The sequence below is a fragment of the Vigna unguiculata genome, chromosome 1, assembly GCF_037176805.1.
Source record: "Vigna unguiculata cultivar grain cowpea cultivar isolate G323 ecotype 2 chromosome 1, ASM3717680v1, whole genome shotgun sequence".
NCBI classification, from domain to species: domain Eukaryota; kingdom Viridiplantae; phylum Streptophyta; class Magnoliopsida; order Fabales; family Fabaceae; genus Vigna; species Vigna unguiculata.
Window position 1 is genome coordinate 45,613,777 of NC_140792.1, and position 18,513 is coordinate 45,632,289.

Consider the following 18,513-nt stretch of genomic DNA (forward strand, 5'->3'; position numbering starts at 1 on the left):
TTTCGAGTACTTTTGAACGAAATATAGTTTGTTTGGTGGTAACAATGGAAGAGAGGAAAAGATAGATTGAGTTTAAATGCCTCACTAACAAAAATTGCAATATTAACTATTAACTTTTGTTAAAAGAAACACATATTTAAAAAATTGTTTAGCCAACTAGTTAGAGTGAGATAAAAGCAAACAACTTTTATAATATAATTTTTGTGTAGCAAAATTATATTAAATTTTATCATAATATTTTTTTAAGAAAAAAATGTCAAACGCAAATTACTTTATTTTCGAATTTGACCGAAATAAATATAATACACTTAATTCAAAGTAAAAATGTTAATATATATTAATATTGGTAATATGACACTTCACTAATCAAAGTTCATGAAAATATACCTAGAAAATCACTATTGTGAATGGTTGACCTTGATAATGTCGCCAAAAGTCATGTCATTTGATAGAATTTTTGTACGTTAAGAAAGTTTTATTTTAATATTACGGCACCTGAAAATTAGTGAAAGCTAATTTTTTTAATAAAAAAATCTTGATAATGAGTTAAAGTGAAAAGAGAGTATCATAATGGTTTTTTTAATTAACACATTGCAATTGTAAATTGGCTTAAGAGGTTACTATATCAATATCCCTAGAAAATGTTTCTAGGAACACTCTTAGCAATCTCACACACACTCTTATCCTTTTCTAATTTTATTTTAAATTGGCTTAAAATAGACTACAGTCCAATAAGAAAGTTGGGTTCATAGACATTTGATAACCAGCGGCTGCTTAATTTGGGATTTGGTGAAACTAACACGTATGAGATACCAAGTTCTACCAGCTAAGCCTAACCTTCGCTACCTTACATTGTTAGCCACCAAAGTTTTTAAAGTGCAATGAAGGTTGTAGAGTGAAAAAAGGATCCTAACAAATAATTTACACACAACGCATTATTCGGAAACACACGTAAGGTGTTAACGTTCAGTATAGATATATTTTCTTTACAATAATGTTAGTATGTTCAATTATTGGCCTCCAAATTCTCATAACATGGATGATGCACGAGTGTCGACTTCGTAGACGATCCATCTTTGCTTATCCACAAAACGACCATTATAATAATGAATATACATAATAAAATAAATTATTTAACATGATTACACAATGATAAATGATTATTGATGACGACATCCAGAGAAGCGAAAAAAGGGTACACAACTACCTCGAATTTTGTTAGTTATGAACTTATGATGTGTTGTATCGGAAGAAAGATCATGACTCTCAAGCATTTGAATACAACTGTCTTTATACGGTGTCACCGATTCACGGGGCAACTGTCTGCAGTAAGTTGGTGGTTGAAGTTTTGGGTTTCACAAAATGTGCGAGAGTGACGTCTGCTTTGGCAGGGCTAGAAACACCCTCTGGGAAGGGGACCTCAAACAGCAAAGACTGGTACAAACAAACTTCATCTTCCTTGCAATAGTAAACCTGTAAAGAGAGAATGCAATTCTTTTTACGTTTATGTGAGGTGGATTTATAATCATTGCAGTTGAATACATAACAAAGCTAAAGAAAATTGAGTTAAAAGTCAGTCACTTTTATCGCTTGATGCCATTAAACTAGAATTTCAGGGATGTGAAACTTAAGAACAAGGTTTGAAGGCGTGAAGCAAACCATAGTATTTCAGAATCCAACCAACTTCCGAGTTCTACAATGAGGCATACCTTGCAATTAATTCTTCCCACTGAAGCAGAGTTAGAGGATCTCTTAAAGTGAAGAGTTGCAGATCCTTCTGGACTAAGGAATCCATCGAGGGGTTCAATGTTTACAGCATCTTCAGGTTCAATATCCACGCTGAATTTACTCCGTGCTTCCTGCAATGTAAATTTGGGACAATAGTCAACGAAATATATAATCTCGCTTGTATGCAAAGAATTGAATTAGAAGTGTGTTTGAAATAAAGGAGGGTGAGGACCTTTGAGAAATGATACTCGCTTGGTAATGATATTTTAATAGACAAGTTTCCCTCATTTGATGAAATGGCATCAATCGGAATTGGCACTGTGTCGGCTGATGCTCGTCGTCTAAGACGTTTAAAAGATCTTGATTTTGGTTTAGGAGGCTGAACTCCTTTAAGCTCCAAGGTACGGAGTTCAGTTTCATCAGCGTTTAAATCTAGATATCGAATTAAGCTGTTGTTTGTGTCAGCTATAAATAATCTCCCTGAAAATAAAATACAGAACAAAATTTTTTCTAAGATTAAGGTTGATTTAAAGTTAAGTCATTTTAGACAAAGTAATTGAATCAAGTGATCAACAAACGGAAAAAGAACAAGATATGTACTTATACTACAAAAAGTAGTGTATGAATTCTATAATCATACATAATGTGATGACAATTATGTCCAGTTATTAGGATAAGGCGCACAGGATTCTAAAAGACCAACCCACAAATGTTATAACACCACTGTAGTTCATGTATATAAATATTTAAAGGCTAAATTATACAAAATGGTCCGACAGTACGCTAGCTCTAGGTGCATGCTAACACATTGAGATGAGGGAGAATGAATGCGATCAGATTTATTGATAAAACATACAGAACAAAAATGAAAAAGTTTATTTATTTGAATATGTGAAAGCCCTAAAATCAATGAAGTAGAAGGAAGTAAACAGAGCATACCCTTGTTCCCTTCAACAATTCCTGCCGGTTCAGAGAGCTGCGAGAAAAATGATAATATATATTACACACACATCTGCTTTATATGGAGAACACAGATATCGCGTTTTATCCGCAAATAGACTTGTGAGAAGGATGGCTGAGAAAAAAGAAGCATTCAAATATGTGAAAATTTTCTATAATAATAGATCTACAGAATAAAAGAACTGGAAACAAGACTAGGTCAGATTAACAATGTCAAATAGAATAAATTTCTCCACTCATCCCCACTTACATAGAATGTGGAATTTGGATTTTTCCAAATACACCTCATCATACACAACTCTACTAAGTAAACTTTTAGGGTGTGTTTGGAAACATTTTGAGAAAATTAATTCTATTTGATCTGAGAAAATCAATTTTGGTTAATGAAGAAGTTAAAAAAAGTTGTTTCTCTTTAATGCAAATTTTTCATCTACAATTGATTTTAGAAATTGATTTTGGATGACTCCAAACAATTTAATAACATGAATTGATTTTAGGAATTGATTTTAGATGTTTCTAAAATGAAACCAAACATGCACTTAATATATTTAAGCTGTGATGTACGGTTCATCATGCCTGCATATCTGTGTCTAGGACATATCTGGCACGTATACGTTTATCTGTAAAGGTTCAGAAATTAAAAATGAAAAAAAGTGCTCAGAAGTTAACACTGTTGCTTATTGGTGTAGAGCTAATAATCCTGGTTTTTGAATTTGCATTGTCCTTTGGCTTAAACCTTGATCTGACAAGACTTTATTACCCATGCTGAATAAGACAACACGTCCCAAGATCCCCACTCTACCCGTTTTTCCTAAACTAAGCCTCAAATATAACATTCAACTAATATATATAACAGGTGCAATTTTTTCTTATAGCCCTTTTTTTTTTCTTCAGTCTTGTATTTAACTATCGTTATTTTTATTTTTATATTATTTCGACCCACGTAAAATATATCATTTTTATGATTTATTCCATGAAATTATTTTCAGGATTTGATATTTGAGTACTACATAATTAAAAAACAAGCACTGTGACAAGAAATGTACATAGAAACAATTCTCACTCACTCTTTGTATATACATTTAGATAATATTTAATAATAATTTTAAATTTTAATATGATTTTTAAAAAAGTTATAATAATATTTATTTTATTTTTGTGAACTATATATATATATATATATATATATATATATATATATATATATATATATATATATATATATATATATATATATATATATATATATATAATCAATCACAGGTAGATACCATCTTAAACTTGGATTGAATCTAACTCAACCCTAAAAAATGACTTACAAGATTTATAAGACAAGAGTTTATCTCTACTTATATATTCTCTTAAGGCTTTATTTTTAGTCGATGATGAACTTAGGGTTTCCCCAACAAAGAAAAAAAAACTAACAAAAGGAACATAAATCACATCAGTAGAATAATTCCCAAGAAACCTGTTGCATATTTCAAGATAGTGTAAATATCATTTAGTATTATCAAGCAGCATCAATACATTTGTGGTGCTTTTCTCTGGTAGTCTAGTGGTCATTAAAAAAATTTAAGAATAAAAGGAAGAGAGCATCTGATATTTCAAATCCTAGAAGAACCGTCCTTTTCCACAAAAATCATCATTTATAGTGCTTCATCAGCTTGAGATCATGCAAACCTATACACTATAAGCCAACAAAAACTATGCCATTAAATTCATTCTGCCTTTGAAACAATTGACCGTTGCTCAATTACATGTATTAAAATGAAAGAAAAAAAGGAATTAACAGCGTAATGTCTTCAATGGATGAATGGTTCAACATTTTATAACAAGAATATAAACTGGAATTTGTATCCAACTAGGAGATGATTTAGGAAAACAGCATAGACATTTTACCAACCTGAGCTTTTACAGCCGTTCCATCTTTGAAACCAGCTTTTCCAGTTCCTGCAATGGTGCTAACTCTTTTACTAGTTGGATCTAGCTTCTTGATCTGATAATTTAAAACACATAACAAAGGGAAAGAAAAAAGGCAATTCAGTCAATGAGCATAATGGAGCTAAAGCCAGGCCATCCAATTAATTAAATTGTGTCTAAGTGAGGTGTTTCATGTATGATTCCAAAGCTCCAAAAGATATGTTTGATGACATAATCTAAGTATCTGACTATGTTTAACATTAAATCACGTATGAGACGCAACTACCTACGAATAAGCAACCCTCGCAAGTTTTCACATAAAAAAGGTTAAAGTATCTAATTAATGTTTAAACCTGCCTGACACCAAATATTGATTCTTAATAGAAACCAGCAGGATGACAGTCAATCCTTGCCATTAGAAGACAATAAAGCAAGAATGAGGAGAGAATTGTTGGAAACTTCAGCAATGACAAAATTGGAAAATGCATGTAAAGATAAAAAGGAACATGTAAATTATTCTAAAAATTCATTCTTTTCTTGGTGTGCGTGTATATAACTCAGTTGGTAGAGGATTCAAATCTAGAAATAACCGTTTTGCATATGCAAGGGTAATCTACATACAATCCTATCCCATACTTTTGCCTAGCGAGGAGTCTTTGGTACTGGGATATGTTAGTTAGCCATATAACTGAGTCAGTGTTCTCTATAAGACATATTGTCTGCCAGAGCCATGACAATTAAAAAGTAACTGGGTCTGAGTTGTCTACCTTGTGATTGTAGCTATCTGCGATATAAATTTCACCATCATTTGCACACATAACTCCCAATGGATGTTGAAGGAGTACATCAGAGCCTATTCCATCTTGATCACCAAACTGAAGAGGTTTGAAGATATAGAGCGAGGTTTAGGTTACAAGGAGAGGTATTTTAAAGAGAAAGATCATAAATGTATGATATATCAGTAAGCAAGATGTGTAGCAGTGAGTTCGAAGATTGAACATTTGTATCATTAAACACCCAAGCTAATCTACTGTAATTTTTTTCCTTATAAAGAAACTTAATGGGCCAAAATGAAGCAGGAAATGTATGTAACTTGTAATAGAAATTATATCAAAGCTACCTTAAACAAATTGTCAGCAAACATTGGGTCACCACCAGCTAACAACTGTGATCCTCCTGTTTTCAGATCCACAGCTCGAATTGAACTACTCTCACTATCAGCAATGTAGATCTTACTTAGATCTTATCATGCAAAATCAAGTGAAACATTTATTATTATGAATGACATTAATGTTAACCCGAGTTCAATTAAATTGTTGCCACAGGTTACCTTGAGACAATGAAAGACCAGAAGGTTGTGCAAATGACGTGTTTGTAGAACTATATCAGTCAAAACATGAGTAAGTAAGCAATAATCAGAAGTTTTTCAGAGATGACAAATCACAATACATGAGGTATACTGAACTGAAACCAATAATTTCAAAAACATTGTCCAAGCAACACTTCTTTCCTAGAAAAACTAAAAATAAAGTCATCATTGGCAATAGAATCAACTTCATTGTCCCCTGAAAAGCAGGTGAATGTTTCATGCCATTTTTCAATAGTTTTTTATCCCTTAAATTATCCAAATTCTGGGTTTAAAAATTCAAGAATCAGCTTTTTATACAATTCTTCATATGCATTTTTTCCCAAAATTTTCACAACTTTTAAGGGCATGTCAAACTGAACATTCAGACAACTTTTTTAATGAAACAAGTATGCATAGGCACTACTATACTAGTTACAACTCAACTAGATTGGAACTCATATCAACACACGTCAATATTATAAAAACAATTAAAGAAACAAAACAACAAAAGTAGGGGGGGGATCACACCAAACCAACTAGGAAAATCTAAAATCAGGAAGACCAAAACTATCTCTAAAAAGTCCTACGATACAGTGGGAGGAATGCTATCCCACCAAAACTAATCAATGTTCCTATTTGCATAAGATGAATGCGAGTTTACACACCTGTTTCCCTATTTATATATGAGATACTCTAAAAGCTATATCCTGGAGGAGCTACTGTCCATTAATCCATTCGTTTCCCAATGTCCAAGGAACCATCTTAGAATTGGAGAAGGCTTGAAGAACCAAGAGTCTTTGGATATTAAATTAAAAATGAAAAAGGAAAAACTAAGGACAGTTTGTTTAAACTTGAAAAAGTACTTCTATAACAAATTATTTTGTAGTTATTTTCAAAAGTTCTTTTTAGCTTAGAGAAAAGCACTAAAATAACCTTTTACGTTCCTCCCTTTCTTAAAAACAAACTATTTTTAAACATGTTTGTTTTTAATTAAAATCCACGGACAAAACAGGTCCTTAGTTCTCATCACTCATGTGATATTTAAGCCATTTCATAGAACGAAAGTTTCAATTCCCAAGTTACTGCATCAAGGAAACGACACCAACATTCCCGACAATTATACAACAAAATGAAAGCAAATAAAACATGGCACTGTCTGCATAGACAACAATGACACAAGTTCTCAGTTGATTCCCGCTGAACACATTATAAAATAGTGATATATCAAATCATCAGGGTGAAAAATGTTGAATCAATAAATTGTGAAATAGCAACTTAAGACTACACATGAGGGAGGCAAAAAGATTGTTTATAAACACCGTAAGTATTAATATAGCACAGAACTATATGCAGTGACTATGAAATAGCAACATTCTGAGCATCATGGTATTCGAATTTCAAATGTTAGTACAATAGAAACCACAGAAGAGGAACTGAAATTACTCTCAGGAAGAGGGTATCCTTATTTGATGTGATACCTTGATCCATTTAAGTTTCTTTCATAGCCATCACCACTAAATGCTCTGGAAGTTTCCTCTAATAAATTGTGCTCCCAAATCTGATGTTGGCCAGCCATGGCAATATAAATTTTTTCTTCGAATGGATGAAAGCAGACATCCCAAGGGGAATTGAGAAGCTGGAAACGAGGGAAATGGAAGAGTCTAAATTTGTGATCCATTAAGGAGTCTATCAGAATCACATTTAATGAAAAGACGATAATTAAAAACAACAATAAGGAGTCTAACTTTGTGGTTCATCTTGGATTCTTAGCTATATATCTTTGCAAATGCCACTTATCCTCAATATTTACTAAACAATTACGTTACCTGTGTGCCTCCTTTTCCACCTCCAACATAATCAGAGCCCTTGGTCCCATTTCCAGAAAGGGTCCGCACTTTCTCATTAACGAAATCAATTTCCCTTTTAAAACAAAAACAAATTTTAGAGTCGACAACACGAAACTATTTACTTGACAATATAGGACAGAAAGTCGTTACTGTATTTTTTAATCAATAAATTGACCCATTGAACTTACAACAGCTTGACTCGCATTCAATATGAATACAGCACCAAAGTTCCTTTATCAAATCAAACAAATACTTACTTAAACATTCTAAGAATGAAATTATGAGTGGATCAGTATTGATATTATGAAGCAGGCATGGCATATAGTCCACAATGCAAGAGTCTTTCAGCTGTTTTCTAGTATTAAATTACCCTAAAGTGATGACCTGACGCTGTCACATGTATCATAAATATGAAAATAAGGCTATTGATTTTTTGAAGCTATCACATACCTCAGAGCATGGTTTTCAGTGTCTGCAACATAAAGGATGTTTTTCTTTGCATTATAAGCAAGGCCCTAGAGCAAAAAAATAAAATTAACTTATATTGATGAAATACTACAATTAAGCAAGAATTAAATGCTTCTTTATTTTGTACCTGAGGACGGTTAAAAGTAGCATCATCAAAAGAACCATCGTTCAAACCTTCCTCCCCACTGCTCCCGATTTGTACGATAAAATTCCCATCAAGGTCAGTAACCACCTGAATAAGAAACATGACCACATGACTTGCATAATTAGAAAGAGAAGGTATTAGAGATGATTGACAGAAGAACTCAGAATAAAGTATAATAATTTGGGATTCAAAGTTTAATTTGTATTATTTAGGAACACATTTTCATTATTAATATTATGGGAATTTTAGGTATAGTAGTTTGGTCATTAGAATTTCATATACTTAGATTGATTTGGATATCTAAGTCATATCATTTAACTTCATGTTTAATTCTTTACAATTGAATTTGAACAATAATATTTTTGTGTATTGAATAGTGGGGTTCAAGCGTCTAGTTCCAATATACACCTAGAGTAATGGACATCTTTTGTAATTCTCGAGTAATTGTATATCGTGTCTGCAAAAGATATTCATGATTCACCAAAATTAAGCGCAAGTGGTCATAAAGAGGGGAGTTGGGGATAGGTAGTCGTAGACGACTCACTATGCGATTATGGTTGCTGTCAGAAATAAAAAGCCTGTTATTAAGGACATCAACTGCTAGCTTTCCAGGAAACTTTAATGGGGAGGTCAACAGGCGGGGATCATTATCTTTCTCCAAACTCAAGGAAATTGGCGTATTGTCCAGCTTGTTCTGCTTTCCATAATATAGAAGTGCAGCCTCCAAAAAATCATCTAGATCCTTTTCAAAACAGGAATAATGCAACACTTGTTTTTATAACCATATTGTAAGAAAAATAATAGCTGTAACTACATGTATCAATAAATGTAATTGGAGTCAAACACTTTCTAAATAACTGCATAGAGACGATAAAATGCAAAAATAATAATTCAGATCCTTATTTTTTTAAAGTTGAAGGAAGGAAATATTCAGTTTCATAACTACCTAAATGACAGCCTTAAGACACAACTATTACACAAACAAATAATTAAGGCCCAATAAATCTTAACTCTGCTTCTTACTTCTGCTGCCCACATAAACTTTCCATGCCTGCCAAAAAGACTCTGCTTCATTTTGCTTTCTGTAAAATTACTCAACTACAAAAGCTCTTTATGGCTGTGCAATAGATAGTTACAGGCTCCTAAACAAGACCTTTTTCGCAACAGATAATCTTACAGTCTGTTAATTAGACGGGCATTTGTCAAAAATCATAAATCCCTTGGATAGACCCATGCACGCAGCTCATTAGTAGGAAAAATATGAATATAAATGTTTTTCACACAGATATCAAGCACAGTCGCAATTTTCTTTTCAACAATACTAGATCTATAATACCCAGAGTCATTGTTGTGGTATTACACAAACTAGTAACAGCAACAAACAGGTCATACTGTTGTGCACATTATGAGATGTCTGTAATCCTAGAATCATCTTTCATTATTTAAAAATATCACAATAAAATATAAAACAAAATACATGGAGAGGAGACTAAAGATCATTATGAGTACCTTCTTGTGACCCTCTCCTGCTAGTTGTGCAAGAAGCTTACCATCAGGGCCAACTATAGCAAATGTTGGCCATGAATTTATACCCAAGTTCCTCCAAAGAAACATGTCTCCGTCATTGACAACCTAAAAGGAGGAAACAGATAATAAGATTTGGTGGATCACACTTTATTAAGAAAAAGTTCAAGAGCCCTAAAATATTAACAAAACTAAATATCAAAAGCCAAGAATACTGACAAACAAAATGTCAGCAGAATAAACTATCAAACCAAAACATTGGGTTTTCATAACTGAACATCTGGCCATAACCATCTGACCAGTGTTCAAATTTTCAGAAAAAAAAGAAAAGTAAATACTTTGATATATTAATTGAATTTGAAATTCAAGCTTTACCGGGTGAGAAATTCCATAGCGTAGAACTGCATTGCGAATGGCTTCAGAATCTTTCTCGTTATCAAACTTTGCAGAATGAACACCCACAACAACAAACTGAACAAAGCACAAAATCAAACATTAACCGGACAAGTAAATGACTTTTCAAATAGAAGACTGCAGGACACCAAAGAATATCTTGAAAATTTAAGAAATTACCGGCATATCTTTGTATTTTTTCTCCAAAGCATCTAAGTCTGGCAACACATGCATACAGTTTATACAACAATAAGTCCAGAAATCCAGCAAAACAATTTTTCCTTTCAGATCCTGCAAAAGTTAGAATCAGAATCTAATGAATCATATCAGATAATTTCATTAGATTATAATTCAAACTTAATAAAAGTACCCTGCGAAACTGAAGTGGAGCTGTATTCAGCCAATCAAGTTTAGATGGAAATTCTGGAACTATCTGAGCATTTCCCCTTGAATAGTGAAAAGAAAATAATCATAGTGTATTAATAACAATTACAACTTCTACAGTAGCTCATGGATGTACAAAGCTTCAATCTTCAATCAATGTCTTTTTTTCTCCAAAGGATGAGATAATGCTCACAATTCTAAACACATAAAATAACTCACAATAGAAAATATTCTCTTCAAGCTAAATATTGGACAATATGAGAAAACAACTATATATACTAATAAAATAAGCATAGGGTTAAAATCATCAAAAAATGTTTATATATAAATTCATCCAACACTAATTACCTGCTTTCCAGATCAGAAATGTAATTCACAAATTGCTGGATCCTATCATATCTTGAGTTATCTGAGAACAAAAAAGCAACAATTTTATGGATTATACTACAACTTTTAGTATAACTCAAAAGAAAAAGAAGAAAAGGCTATAGTCAATACCAGCACACTTTACCGGAGATTTAACTACTAATAACCAGATAAAAAGGTTTCATCTGTCCTATCTAGCATGTAGCAGCTTAAGTTCTCAGGCTGATTGTTTCTTTGACGTGACCATAAAGCTTCAAGCACTTTATGGTCCAAATTTTGATTTGGCACCTAAAGCAGAAATGAGGTATTTATCCTTACCTAACATGCAGTCTTAAATTCAGTAGCCCTTTATATTCATATTCATACATATTATCAACTCAAGCCACGAGATAGGAAAATAGATAAAGTGATGAATTCACCTTTCTGCTCCAAGGGTAGCAGGGCAGCACCAAACAACTGATTCCAAACTGCTTTCGGAGAAGCATATTGCATTGCCTGCAGTATGGCGATTAGCTAGTTACACATGATTGACTTGCAAATTAATTGTCCCTCCAAAAGATTGAATTGAAGAGTTAAGATTAAACCAAAGATGAGGCAAAGTCTGTGCAACAACGATGTACCTTCCAGTTATTTAAGGTGAAGATAAGGCAAGAGATAGCAATGCCCAGACTTCCAAATCTCAGTATATCTCGCCGAGAACCCTGCAACCTGCCCATAAATTATTTCTGCACCCTCATAATAGCAAATCAACAAGAAGAACTGCTTGTTGCAAGGGAATAAATACCACGTCAATAAATAGTTTCAAGGTCATCAAAAAGCCATTGTTCATAATATAGGAGAACGACACCAAACCATCATAACATCAGAAATCCTTTTATGGGAATCCCCATTGGCTAGTTGATGAATCATTCAATTCTTTACATTGTGAATGTAAACGGAACTATATTACATCACGCTACTGTTCAGAGGCAATATTTCAACTTTTACAATTGGTGGTCATTGGACTTTTAATTTTCATATTTTCATTTTGAAATACGAAAATATATATTAAAAGCCAATTCCACTTAAAGAAAAACCTTTTGCCCCAAGTACAAAATCTTCAAAAGAAAAAAATATCCCCATCTCTCTCTTTTCTCTCCCCATCCCCATTCTCAAGCCCCCTTAATTTTAATAACTGTCAGGCTTCAGAATAGACACTATTGTGACTCTATCTCCTGCATGCCTTTTCGTGCTTACATCAATGTATAATGTCACATACATACATACATACATATAATATGTGTATGTATATTATAAAATATTTATGATAAATACAATATATACCAAAGTATAATGATATATATTTCATAAAGTATAATAATAATAATAATAATGTGAATTTTATAATTAAGATGATAATTAATATTAAAAGGGTAGATTTGAAATTATTTTGGTCATCTTATTCATTGTCCATCAAACAGTGCACAGGATTAAAAAGTTATCTTGTAAGTTACTTTTGTTCTCTTTATAATTATATTAGTGTGTATCAAACCCTCACACGATGAATCGAAGACCAGAAAAATATAAACCCTCAAAAAGGTAGAATTAGTATTGAACTACAACCTATGTTTTTTATTCTCTACAGAGGATAGTTACCTATCAATCATCGTAACCATGAAAACTGGTTAAAAGCAATGCACATGATGCAAAGACTAAATACCTTACAAACTTAATTTTGGAAAAAAAAATCTTCAGAATTCAGGAGAATGAAAAGGAAAAAAAGGTTCCAACATGAAACTGTCTTACCCTCCATCAAGCACAGCAGATGAAGACTCTGCAAAATTATTTACAGTTTCAAAGCCCTGCATCCTCTCATCTGCAATGGCATGTCTAGATAAGACCCCTTGCAAATTGCAATATAATACCTACACTCTTGCACACTACTAAAAAATAATTGTCAGAAAAATAACTATCTTAACTAAAAGGTATGCTTTAATTGAACAAACAAATTGACCAAAATCAACCAAAGTATTAAAGTGAACGTTTTGCAATAAATGAGAACAATTTGCAATACATGGAGCACTCATAGCTCAGGGTTCTTAAATTATGGACCAAATGTGGCTATACATTCTACATCAATGCCAAAAATATTATTTAGAGGAAAAAAGATAGATTTACAACAAGCACCCAAAACTACATACTATATCCAACAGTGCCACCATAGAGAATATCCTCAAGTGAAACACTTCCTATGTCATCCCGGATAAATGATGGCTCTGCAGATTCTAAAACTTCATCTGATATTGAGGTCCTTACAGCTATGCATCTACAAACAATGAAACAAATTATATAAATATTTTGTGTCTACATTTTAAATACGTAAACATATAGTAGTTTTGGAGTCTAAAAATTGGTTTGGGTTGGTAAGTTCAAGCAACCATTATTTATCTTCTTTTTTTTTAACACAGAAAATACAAAGGTCAATGCTTACCTCATTTGCGCAGCTTTGGCAGCTTGCACTCCAGCTAGCGCATCTTCTATAACAATACACTGAGAATACATATTATATTACTTATTAATTATGTTTAAAAGAAAATACAACCATCAGTTTACACATGATATCAAATTCAATGTCTATGTTGTGCATTAAAATTAAATAGATGCTGATAATCATAATAAGAGACATAGTACACTTAGAGTTCACACACACACTTAGTAACTGCAGATGCCTCTTATTGCAGAAAGAGTTTTAAGCTATCAGGAAAGAATTTCAAGAGACAACTTTTTGCATAGAAGTAAACATTCAATAAGTTTATTACCCAAAGGCTAAGTAATTGCCTCACCATATGCTTCTAGGTTCATGCTTGTTAGGTAGTATTGATTATTGATGGGAACAAAACGGGAGACAATTCAAGAGTACTCCTCTCAGAACCGTGTGCCCCTAATAAACCAAGAGTACTGCTCAGGGTGAAAAATGCGCCTGTAGCTCACTTTGTGCTAAAATCTAACTTTTTATTAGAAGAATGGGAGAAAAATAGATCAAACTCTAGACTACTTGATCATAGAGGCTTTGATACCATGTTGTAGACTAACTATGCCAAAAGCTTAAGATTTTAGGTGAAGACACATTGTTGGTTGATATTGCATCTTCAACAACAAAAACCACCACTCTACAAAACGTCAACCATCCAAAAAATTAAAGCATAGGCCTCAGACAATAAGCTCAATCTAATAGCATATACCTCACTCGGGGGCACATTCAATATTCTCGATGCAGCTAAGAAAATATCAGGAGCAGGTTTCAAATTCTCAAAAGCATCTGCAGAGACAATCGCATCGAACCTAATAAAACAAATGCAATTGTACAATAAGAATAACATTTATAGAGCGTAGGTTACATTTAAAACAAAAGTCAAACTGATGAACTTAGGCTTGAAATGCAATGGCAATTATGTCCTTTAAACCTCGTCTAAATTAAACATTCTACAGCTTAGCATATAATATGAAGTGGACATAGAATTCATCTCGGATCAGGATTTAACACCATAATGTTGTTATAACTAATTTAAGAAATAAAATAAAAAGTTCCATACTACATATATCAATGACAACGCGTACTGCATATTATCAGTAAATCAACAATATGTACAGGTAAATGTCTCCATCAACATTGAAAAAGTTACTCAGAATGTGTTGGCTTACATTGACAATGGTAAACCAGCAGCAGCTAGATTTGCATCAACCTTTACACGATCAGCACTAGATGCAACAGCCACTTTAAGCCCTTTACTTTTACACTGTTATGTGGTACCATGTCCTTTCTTAGTTACTTGATGAATCAGCAAAGCATTCAAACAATGCTAATATCATGATTAGTCTTGCATACCTGAGAAATGAGTTCAAGAGCACCCGGAAATCCAATTCCAGAATCTGGTTTTGCAAACTGAGATAAGTGGAACACATTAGGCAACATCGAGTAGAAGAAATAAAAAGTAGCATCAAGAGAAATATAAATACCTTATCTAAATATATTTCAAAGAACCTTTTTTTGGCAGCTTCTGGGTCAAATCCTTTAACTCCCTTAACAGAAGCAACACCTCCCAAAAAGTTAGCTTCTCCTTTCATGTTTGGAAAAAGAAAAAAGCAATGAATAACTTGAAAGTTTAATAATCAATTAGCAACTCAATAAAACAAAATGGAACTTAACTATCTGCCAAAGAACATTGTTGAATCAAAGCAAAATAGAAGTGCAGTAAGAGTAGATTTGAAAAAAGGCATTTTGACCACATTCTTTGCTACATGTTACACATTGTAAGTATGGAAGTTAAAAAGATCAGGGAAATTAAAAAAACAAGATGACATTATACAAAGTTGTTATTTTTTTTTTATGTTCTTTTGTCTAGTTTTAAGATAGAAATGGATTTCCTCTAAAGCTATGAAGACCTATGTTTTTGTGCTAGTAACCTCTAGATCAAACTTGACCAATAATTTCTATTCACTTTTTATTTCTCTAATTTATTTCACCAAAAACCTTTTGGTAAAGTGAAACAATTAAGAAGGATTAAGAGGCCAATGATTTTACCATAAAAATAATTCATAACAAAACATTAAGACTACTATTGATCCATGTACCTGACCCAAATCTACTTATTTCTACTAACCACCTATTGGGAAAAGGTTTAGTTGTTCTAAAGATTAAAGTTTTGCACATCACTTGCTTCATTTAATAAAAAAAAATGGATGGAAATCAGATTGAATTTAAAAAACTTAGCACTTCAACTACATTTTAACCAAATCAAACACAATTTGAAACCATTGTGACATAGGATAAGCCCGAAACAACCAAGACTTCTTCAATGCATCCAAGCAGCAATGCAGTGACTCTTGCCGATACTTTATCAGAGCCAAGTAGTTCGTTGTTTAGCCATAATCACCTAGATTAACACTATCTCCAAGTTGATCCATGTCGTAGAAGTTCAACTAAGATCTAGATTAGCCTGACACAACCCTCACCTTGTATCCAAGTTTATGCAAGGAGTTACTACAAACCACGAAAGAAGGTTTAGTCATTCTCATCATCTACCTCTAAGTTGAGACTCTATCAAATGAACAACAACGTCTTTCCACGTCACAGTGATTTTGTTTCTCGCTTCCCAGTGCACATTCAATGTCAATTTCCAAACACACTAAATAAATTATCGGTAACAAAGGCAAGTGGCCAAAAACGCATAACATTTTCACATATTCAGAAATTACGGTGGAGATTGAAGCCTGAAGTTCAGAAAAAAGAAACCCGAAACCTAGAGAAATACCGGTTCCCGTAAACGGCACAAAATCGTCGACGGTGACTTCGACGCCCATCTCGGCGAACAAATCGACGCCGGCTTTTCTAGAAGGCTCTTCGCTGTTGCAAAGCACGCCGTCCATGTCGAAGAGCACTGCCGAAACATTCCCCCACTCTCCTGATTCCGCAGCGACGTTCTTCTGCTCGACTTTCACCGCGCAGGCTTTCACTGCGAATTTCTGCGTCAAAACGAAGCGTCTTGATCGGCAATGGAAGAACCGAGAAGAAGGAACGAGTTTTGGTCGTTTGATAATGGCGGAGAATAACAAGTGCTTTGAGGCCGTTGGGCGCGATAGGTATAAACGACCCGTTTCAAATGTCATTGCCATGCTTAAGCAGTGCAGTGGTTCAGTTTGTGAATGGCGGGGAGGATCTTAATCTATAATCTATAATTTATTACAAAACTCGTGACAAATTTCAGAGGTACCTTATCCACTTCTTCACCACAGCATTTCTTTCTTTTCTTTTTATGTTTATTTCTTTCTTTTTCTTATATTTATTTTCATTGTTTCCTTGCAAGGAGGAATTTTTCTGGCCAGTTATTCAGCTAGTTCGAATTAGTTTCAAAAGATTTTTTAAGATTTATTTAAAAATTATTATTCAATCAAAAAATTTAAGCAGTAAAACACATGTAACCATTACAGTATTTTTCTAGAGAAGCAACTAATGATATAAAATTAAGATTTTAAAAAATTAAAAATAATTATCTAATATTCAAAATCATATGAATTTTAATTATTTCTCTCATTTATTCGACTTTTGTAAATTTTGTGTGAATTTTCTTTGTATTTACAAATAACATCAATCAGGACGACTCTAGTTCAAGAGCACAAAAACAGAAATTGTTGAAATAGCTAACAACTTTGCTTTCTTGAAAATTTATACAGAAATCACAAGTCTTTATTTATCTGCACGATTTCACATTTTCTGTAAAAAAAAAAGTCAAGAAACCTTTTTTGTAAATTATGTTTGAACAAATCCATTTTGAAAAACAAAAACCCTAAATAAATAATATGTTTGTTTTTTATTTCACGAGCAAACATGTTTTAATACTTATAAACAGAATTTTGTAAGAAATAATTTTTTTAAATAGTTAAATAATTATGTAGACACGTAACAGTTTATTAATTATACAAATAACTTCAAACTTTTCACTTAAATTAGTTTTTAGTTGATATTTTTTAGCTTTCAACTATTTTGTTAGTTCTTTCTATTGAACATAGCCTGTGCTCTTGTAGGAGAAACATAGTTTTTGACATTTGTATTAAATAGTTTTTCATTCCGGAAAGGTTTTTTATACTGTCAAAGAATGCAAAATAAAATGTCCACTCTCTAGTGGAACTTCTTCGTAAAGTTTTATAGAATCCTAATTTGTAGAAATTATTATTATATATAATTATATAAGCTAATTTTAGTTGATCAAAGTATTTTCTTTGGCTTGAAAAGACGTACGTGCTGAAAATATTGTCCCTGATTTGATTAAACATCAAAAGATGAAGGACAATATATGTTGTAGTTCGATCTTAACGCCTACAGTTACTCTGTATAGTGTGTTATTCTATGTAGATGCATTTTTTTAACATTCTCATTTAAGCCAGTTCGACCTTTTCTTTTCTCTTATTTTCTTTAAAATGTAACATTTCTTACATGAAGTATGATTAACTTAAAATAATGCAAGAAAAATGTTTATAGATTTGGTAAGAACTTTGTAACCTTAAATTTTTGTAGTCATTTCACTCGTTTTCTGTAACTAACATTTTCATTAATTTTCACTAATATTTTACTGTCGAGTGTTTTGAAGTTTTATTACGGTTTTCGTTAATAAGAATGTATACATGTCGCATTTATGAACATTTTATTTGTTTTCTATAAAAATAATATACGTAAATCCTCTAACGTTTATTTAGTAAAAAGAAATTGTGGTGGGGGAATATCACATCAAAGTGTTTTATTTTATTCAATACGTTACTCCTAGCATAAAAAAATTATATATGTATATATTATAAAATATATTTACTCCAGAAAGAGGTAGTTAATGTTGAACAGTTGCTATATTTTCTAAAATAACAACATAGAAATTTCCTTTAAGACTTAATTGACCACCCAT

At 32.5% G+C, this 18,513-nt stretch overlaps 1 protein-coding gene across 2 annotated transcripts; it reads right to left on the minus strand.

Annotated features, from left to right (window-relative positions):
* Positions 1–896: 896 nt before the first annotated feature.
* On the minus strand, positions 897–16,823 carry LOC114163303 (haloacid dehalogenase-like hydrolase family protein). 2 transcript variants are annotated; one of them, XM_085674717.1, is made up of 28 exons: positions 16,375–16,818; positions 15,080–15,180; positions 14,949–15,005; positions 14,765–14,859; positions 14,305–14,404; positions 13,554–13,612; positions 13,264–13,388; positions 12,869–12,938; positions 11,704–11,791; positions 11,503–11,578; positions 11,066–11,126; positions 10,704–10,779; positions 10,514–10,624; positions 10,316–10,411; positions 9,926–10,048; positions 8,961–9,158; positions 8,399–8,503; positions 8,254–8,318; positions 7,783–7,876; positions 7,435–7,592; positions 5,939–5,988; positions 5,729–5,850; positions 5,376–5,483; positions 4,592–4,684; positions 2,668–2,704; positions 1,961–2,208; positions 1,710–1,859; positions 897–1,473 (listed from the first exon to the last, which is right to left on the minus strand). In XM_085674717.1, the coding sequence occupies exons 1-28, from the start codon at positions 16,733–16,735 to the stop codon at positions 1,309–1,311; spliced, it is 3,192 nt and encodes a 1,063-aa protein (XP_085530843.1). In that variant the 5' UTR covers positions 16,736–16,818; the 3' UTR covers positions 897–1,308. The 2 variants fall into 2 exon arrangements, with proteins under 2 accessions (XP_085530843.1, XP_085530846.1); XM_085674720.1 differs by lacking the exons at positions 897–1,473; positions 1,710–1,859; positions 1,961–2,208 and having other exon boundaries at positions 2,668–2,803; positions 16,375–16,823.
* Positions 16,824–18,513: the final 1,690 nt, after the last annotated feature.

Excerpts from the sequence above, each read along its gene's own strand:
- LOC114163303 (XM_085674717.1), bottom strand. The coding sequence starts at position 16,735 with ATGGCAATGACATTTGAAACGGGTCGTTTATACCTATCGCGCCCAACG. Across the intron at positions 13,613-14,304 it reads TGAATGTGCCCCCGAGTGAG|TGTATTGTTATAGAAGATGC; the intron begins GTATATGCTATT and ends ATGTATTCTCAG. Across the intron at positions 4,685-5,375 it reads CAGATAGCTACAATCACAAG|ATCAAGAAGCTAGATCCAAC; the intron begins GTAGACAACTCA and ends TTAAATTATCAG.